The sequence below is a fragment of the Pempheris klunzingeri genome, chromosome 17 (genome assembly GCF_042242105.1).
Source record: "Pempheris klunzingeri isolate RE-2024b chromosome 17, fPemKlu1.hap1, whole genome shotgun sequence".
In the NCBI taxonomy this organism is placed as follows: Eukaryota; Metazoa; Chordata; class Actinopteri; order Acropomatiformes; family Pempheridae; genus Pempheris; species Pempheris klunzingeri.
Window position 1 is genome coordinate 4,119,811 of NC_092028.1, and position 7,581 is coordinate 4,127,391.

General features: G+C 43.5%; 1 protein-coding gene across 1 annotated transcript; it reads left to right on the forward strand.

Annotated features, from left to right (window-relative positions):
- The first annotated feature begins 200 nt into the window (after positions 1-200).
- Positions 201-7,055, forward strand: LOC139216289 (uncharacterized). The gene is made up of 2 exons (XM_070847378.1): positions 201-600; positions 5,600-7,055. The coding sequence occupies exon 2, from the start codon at positions 5,619-5,621 to the stop codon at positions 7,053-7,055; it is 1,437 nt and encodes a 478-aa protein (XP_070703479.1). The 5' UTR covers positions 201-600; positions 5,600-5,618.
- The last annotated feature ends 526 nt before the right edge of the window (positions 7,056-7,581 follow it).

The window sequence follows — 7,581 nt, forward strand, 5'->3', positions numbered from 1 at the left end:
GCACCGGATGTGGCTGTTTTTGCTTTTAAAATAAAAGCACAGATGCTAGTCGACCTTTCCATCGCAATGCAGATTCCACAAAATGATTTTACTTTGAAAGTCATGACCAGAAGTTCTACTTCTGATTCACGTGAGCTTAACTGTTTGTCCGACTGAACGCGTTTCAGGCGGAGTTCGGATCTTAAAACATTTGACAAACTTCTTCACCTCTCCACTTCTTCGCGTTCACTTATTTGAACTCAGATACAATTTCAGCCTTCCTGTCTTGGAGGAGTAACAACTCATGGAATATCTTAAATTTGTGGCAACTTTACATTTTTGATACTTTTCTGGTTTTATTCCATGCTGCGCTCCCTGGACAGGAGTTTTCTCTGGTTTCTAACTTTCCTTTTCATTTTTCCCCCGTCGGATTTTGGGGGACACATGCGATGTCACGGACTATTAAAAGAAGAAAGAAATGTTAGTGCTTAGTTTTGCAGTTACTGTACGAAGGTGCCTTCTGAGTTTATTCTCTTAAACCGGTTGAGCGACTGAAGACAGGACTCTATAATCAATGTGGTGTCAGCTGGAAGGACGCGGTGGCCGGATCTCACCTAAACGGTATGGCTTTAAATCAACTGAAAATGGTGTTTTATTATTTGACACTATGTGTATGAATTTATATATTAACATACTTATTGAATGTTGGTGCGCTCGGACAGTTGGGTTGAACACCAGTTGCTTGACGCGCTAAGTCGTTTAATTAGGTCAGTTTATAAACCTTATGTTCTTATTTGGCTGTAAAAGTATTTAATAATTGTGTGTTTATTTATTCACGTCAATCGGCTCATTTATTTGTGCTGCTTCCATGCATGCATGCAGTCAAAATGTATTTCCACTTTAATTTCTTACTTTTTTTAGACACAATTTTATATACAGCTTATTTCATGCATTCTTGAAGCCCAACTCTTTCCCCTGGTTTCAAGGTATTTTCAACCCGACAGCCCTTCTTCACTTTTCTTTCCTGCAGCAGTGTGTTTTTCCCTGTTTTCCTTTTCGCTGGTAGTCAGTCCGGTGAGGTGACAGCTACCGAATCACAATCCAAGTCTGCAGGCACATCGCACAGGTTGGGAAAGAAAAAAGGGAGAGAAAAAAAAACCCTGTAGCTGTTATCTTAATCCGATATTGTCAAAAAGATCTGTGGTTGAAAAGGCTCCGTGGGAGGTAGGGCTAGACATGAATTCGCTTTTACAGCTTCCATGGAATCAAATTTCACTTGCAAAATGCTTCATCATACTGTATTTACAAAAATGCCAAATGAGCTTTTAAAAGATGGTGCTATTTTACCACCCTACAACATGCACAGCACCTAAATAGAAGCGTGTGTGTGTGTGTGTGTGTGTGTGTGTGTGAAAAAAATGTAAAAGGGATCTTTAGAGATGTCACTGCTAGAGCTGAGGTTACAGCAGAGGAGGCTGGAGCTTGCTGGCTGAGCGTGGTAGGAAACAATCACAGACCTGGAATTAATGGGCTGTTTGCACAGTGGGACAACAAGGCATTGTAAATGAGCACATGTGAGGCCAAGGCTCGTACTCTCCCTCACAGATGGAGAGAGAGGAAGAGGGGAAAAGTGAGTGGTGGAGGGGGGGGGGCAAACATGTACCTGAAAGTGCTTTCCACATCACAAGGTATCACACCCTCTCCTGTTGTCCTGTTGTCACTGTTTGCAATGAGCACACTCGGGCGCATTTCTGACAGCTTAGTCAGACCGAAGCTGTCATGAAATCTGCTGAAAGATGTGATGTAAGGTGAAAACCCTCCTCCAATCAGCCGAGCCTCCAGACATCTTCCAACTCCAGTCGCTCTCTGGGTTACAGGACTTCAAAGACGCAGGATTTAAGTTGGATACGTCCTGGTCCTGGTCCTGGTCCTGATCCTGGTCCTGGTCCTGGTCCTAACACTAACACAGAATGCATTATCTCTCTGTCAGATGGACGTGTCTGACATAAGCCACACATGGGGGGGGGGGATTACTTCGTTAACAGGCTAATAGCATAGTAGTCACTGCCAGGTGTGGGGCTACTTTATGGCATCTGTTTCCTGGGGAGGGTCTCTCAGCAAGAGGCCCTCTGTACCATAATTTCCCCTGATCCCTCTCTCACTCATGCTGTCTCATGTGGATTAAACCCCCCCGGTTTGCACTGGAAGCACTCAATTTCTAACCCAATTTGCCAGGTGCCATACTTGATAAAGAAACTCTTTCCTTTATTGTTTTTCTGCGTGTTTGTGCTTTTCTTTTGGGTTTCAGAGCAAAGTCTCTGTGGAGGCTGCACGTCAGTGAGGTGGTTTGATTCATGTGTCTTTTCGTTTTTGAAAGCAAAAAGCTGCAAGGATTCATTAGATCAATTAGTATTAATTTGCAAGTATTTTGATAATGGTTTTATTATTTTTAAAGTCAAAGCTCACATTTTCCTTCCCCCAAGCCTCCCAAAGGTGAGAATTTGCCGTTTTGCCTTGAGTAAGTGTGATCCATTTTGGTTTTGGGCTGTTGTTCGAACAGGACTAAAAGACAAGACAAGACATTGTAATGGGTATTTTTTCACAGATTTCTGATATTTTGTAAACCAAATGATTAATACTGTGTATAGATTAATTTAAGAATAGGCAGATAAATCAATTAAAGAGAATGAATATAATAGTTGCAGCCCTAATAATTTTATACAAAAATGTAGCTCCGCATACTGTCCAGTAAGTAAGAAAGAAAAATAGGAAAACACTTAGATGGAAAAGAGTAAGTCATAATAGTCAAATGCTAATAGAATAACACCAGTAACAGTAATAAGATAAAGTACTAAATAATGCTTCAGAGGGAGGAAAACATGCATGTTAAAAGACTAGTTGAAAGCAAAGTGAAATTGATCTGTTTCAAGCTGTCACTTAAAAATGTCCTCTGAGGTCGTCTCCCTGATATCCATAGCGAATGGTACAGTATTGCACAATTTGGAAGTTAAAAAGGCTGCATCAACATCTAACAAACACTCTGGAAGACCCGAGCGAACATTAAGGTTCATAAAAGAACCGGGAATACTCTGGAGGTCTACAGGGTGCCACTGTCGTTCATGGAAGCCTTGCAGTTAATGTCATAGTTTAGTCTATTTAGTCATTGTTTAGGCCCTGTCCTGTGGTGATCCTGTGATCGTTTGGAAGAATTACAGGCTACAGAGATTAGGATTAACGCAAGTGTTTATTTAACAAGTCAGGTTTTTGATTTAGAGATTGGGATTTTTGTGTGTGTGTGGACTCATGTGGGGGAGGGTTCAGAGTGCTTGGGTCTGGTCCAGAGGTTGGAAGAACGTCGTGGTCCTCGTCTAGCCTTGCAGGGAGCGCAAATGATGCGTGTCATTGTAGCAAATGGAGCGTGGTGATGAAGTGCCGCTGCTGCTGCTGCTGTTTTACAAAGAAACCACTTAGAGAGCCTGCCTGCCTTCTGTGTGGTGGCTGAGTGCTCCAAGTAAGCCCTTAAGAAGCATTCAGCTCTCCTCCAACAGGAGACACAGATTTTCCTAGATTTTCACCACCTCCTCCTCAGTGTTGGCTATAATTGTCTTCTCCTTCTCTTAGAGTCACCAGATTGTGCTCACCTTGGTTACACGCTTTGTTTTCAGCTGTTTGAGGGGTGTGTTAACAGTTTGGTTTACCGTTTAAAGCTTTCATCACATAGAACACCTGGATTGATTTGGCAAGCCCGATGTGTCGCTCAGTAGCCAGAGAAAACAGGAAACCCAATGCACTTTGTTCTGTTTAATCACCCGCACTAACTAGCAGGCACTCTAAGCCCCCGGGGTGACTGCATGAGCGATGTTTGAGCCAAGCCTTGTTGCTCCTCGGCAGCAGCATTGTGTCCAGGGCGTGGCCCTGCTGAGTACATGTCCTGTCACTGAAAGGGTTTTGTTTTGTCACTCATTCACATGTTCACTCACCGCTGGTCACTGATGATCCATCCACTCAGTCACCCTCATACGTCACAAGCAAACAAACACAGTTGTGACATCCACTCCTTCACACTTACTGTATTTTCTGTTACCTTCTGTGTTTTTCCCCTCTCTGCTGCCTGATGGAGCCTCACCAGTAAAGCTGCATCACCGACATTCTGATCATTCCACCTATTTTAACTCTTTCCAAGTGACTTCCTCCCTGCTTTCAAACAAATCACTAAACTGATGTTCACCTCTGCCGAGTAGGCTTCTGTGTACTGGCTGAACGCCGTCTCACTGTATGTGCCTCATGGATGGGAGACTGGAATATTTTTCTAGTTAGTCCCATTTTGACATGCACATGAATCACCTCTACTTGACTCATGGTTTTTTGACATGTCAGTCTACATGACGTCTTCTGCATGCGTTTACATTTGGCTTACAGGAGGGAATGTTTTATTTGACTTTTGTACAGTTTTGTCTTTTAATGGTTATTTTTTATTACTTTTCAATATATCACTTAACAGCATCAGACTAATTAAGAGAAAATGATGTATGTCACGTTCACCCTGACACTAATTTTATCACTAATGGTATTGTGTTTTCTGTTTTTGTGTATTTTAAATGAATTAAATACACCAGGTCTGCAACAAAGGATTAATTTCATTATCGATTAATGTGATGATTATTTTCACAATAAATTAATTGTTTTGGTGTATTAAACATCAGAAAACAGTGAAAAATGTCCAGCTCCAGTTTCCTACAGCCTAAGGTGAAGTCTTCAATTGTGGTGTTATGTTTGACCAACAGAGACATTCAATTGTTATAATAATGATTAATAATATTACTAATAAAAGACAAGAAAAGCACTAAGAGGATTTAGTATGAAGGTTCTGCAATATTTGTTTCATATTTCTGCTACACAACATCTACATCTTCTAATCCCTTTGTGAGGACAAGCTGCACAAAGTTAAAATAATGCAGATTATGGCAGGTACACTGTTTACAATAGTGATGATTGCACATAACCTTGTAATTAAATAAATTCACCCACAGCTCAGGTCTGATACCTCAGCAACACTGGAATGCTGTCTTCTAATGTGTGTGTTTTACAAGTAGACCTGAGGTAAACCACAGATTTAAAGAGACTTCCAGAGGCAGAGCCCCATAGAAAAAAGTTGCAACAAGAGAACAAAAGAAAAAAGAAAAACAAAACCACAAAAGCTGAAATGAAAGGCGTGTTTTCTCAGGTGGCAGTTGCCTTTTTAATCCACTTTCTTTAGCTGGAAAGGTTCTGTCTTGCATACATACCAGGTTGTCAGTATCTCCTTTTGAAGCCTGGCCTTTCAGACTGACTAAATCTACAGCGTTCGTCGCTGAACTCCATCTTCCCGCCTGAAGAAGCAGAGAGCGACCTTGCAGAACTCAGGCCTATTTTTCCACTCGTTCTGCCAACATTTTAAAGCCATACCTCAGTGGTTAAAGCACAAGGGTCATTAAGCTGTGGGGCACCAGTAAAACCTCTCATTTTACATTTTAATTGAGGTACTTAGGTTAACTATAGAAACCACAATTTGCATTGTATAAAATAACTCTCTCTCTTCCTCTCTGCCTGTCCTCTTTATTACCTCTGTTTCATCCACCAGCTGATACTTCTTGGGAGTGATGCACTGGCTTCCCCTGGTTGCCATGGTGATTGCCTCGGCCCTGCCCTTCCCTCACAACCCTGTGTCCAGGATTGCTGCTGCGACGACAGAGCCTGGCTTCGATGACCGCAGAGAGCACCGGCATGACCCGGCTGCCCGCCTCGCAGCTCCCCCTGTGGACTACAACTTCCATAGAAATGCCTCAGAAACGGACTACAACATGGCTGCTACTCTTAGCCAACGCACCAACACACAAAACCTCCAGAACCGTAAAGATTATGTAAAATCCTCCGTAGATGAAGAGACTACCACGTTCAAAGTAGAGAGTCAAGTAACCTACCAAGCAAATAGCAACTCAGGCAGCAATGAAAAAAGCAGTTTGGATGTTCCCACAGAAGGAGGAACACTCAGGACCGAGGATATTTCTGAGGATAATTCTCTACCAAAGGACTACAAAACTGACAGCAGCAGAGATGACTCTAGTTTTGTGGACTTCTCAAAGACAGTCAATCTTCAGGACTCTACAGAAAGACTGTTGCAAGTTTCTACTGCTGAAACCAATAGTGCTGTCAGTCATGCTGCTAATCGAAAGGGTCAAAAAGGACCTGAACCAACTGTTCCCTCGGAGAAGCCGAGAGATGCATCCACAATGGGGACAGGAAGCCAGTGGACGCTGGAGGCTGGAAGAGGTCTGCTCGAGGAGAGCTTGACCCTGGAGGCAGGGCTGGGTCTGGGGACCGGGCAAGACAGCATCTTGGAAGGAGACGAGATGTTTCTGGATGCACACCCAAGAGTCCTGTTCTCACCTTCCCCGTCGCCCCCAGAACACCCCCCTCTCCTGCTCATGTTGGAAACTGGCCTGCTGGAGGAGGATGGGGACAGAGAGGAGCAGGAAGACATGGACGGACACATCGAGGGTCATGGGGACCGGGCGATCGACAGGAGCACGACTCTTAGTTGGGCAGACTCTTCCAGAGTTAGCACTGAGGCTGCCCATCCAGTTAGAAGGGATAAACGCTCACACTTGATGGATAGAAGGAGAGGGGAAAAGTCGGTGTGTGAAGCGGAAAGTGTTTGGGTTACTGACAAGACGTCTGCCTTCGACTCCAACAGTCAGTTGGTCACCATCTTGCAGGAAATCCAGACCCAGACAGGGCCACTCAAACAGTTCTTCTTTGAGACTCGCTGTCGCCAGGCTGAGCAGCAGAGCAGTACCAGCAGGTCAAAAGGTGCAGCAGCAAAATCTACAGGGACGGGCGTAGCTGGGGCCAGCTGCTTGGGCGTGGATAAAAGACAGTGGGTGAGTGAGTGCAAAGTCAAGCAGTCCTACGTCCGAGCGCTCACCAAAGACGCAAACAACAAAATCGGATGGAGGTGGATCCGAATCGACTCGTCCTGTGTCTGTGTGCTGCTGTCCAGAGCGAATCAGGCTTTTGGGAGGAAGGGGAGAGGCTGAGAGAGGTAGAGGAGGGAGGGAGGTGGGAGAGAGAGATGACAAGAAGTAGAAAGTGACACAGAGCAGAGCAGCTGTGACATCCTTGTCTGTACACTTTCACTTGCTGGTGGTATCTACTTAAACATGATGGATTTGGCTATATCCACTTTATCAGATATCTCTCGTTTCCACCCCCCCTTCCACCACAACTTCAAATGACTTTTGAAAAAAACAAGAAGACCTCAATACAAGATCTTAGGGAAAATTGTCATATATAGAGATTTTACTGTTTTTGTATGATTTATCTTTCATAATCTAAGTTATTTTTGATTAGTATGTAAGCATGTGTATGTCTTTGATATTAATATATTCCTTTATATATGTGTACAATATGACACCAGTATACCTTTATGTATGAAGCTATGTATATCTGTGTGTATTTATAGATGAAGTCTTCATGGAGTGCTAGGTCTCTCCAGTGTCTGATGATAATTCCAGCTTCTGGTCCGCTTGGGTTGCGAGAGGAAGGAGCGCCACCTACTGAGAC

Coding starts and splice junctions, on each gene's coding strand:
- LOC139216289 (XM_070847378.1), top strand. CDS start 5,619: ATGCACTGGCTTCCCCTGGTTGCCATGGTGATTGCCTCGGCCCTGCCC.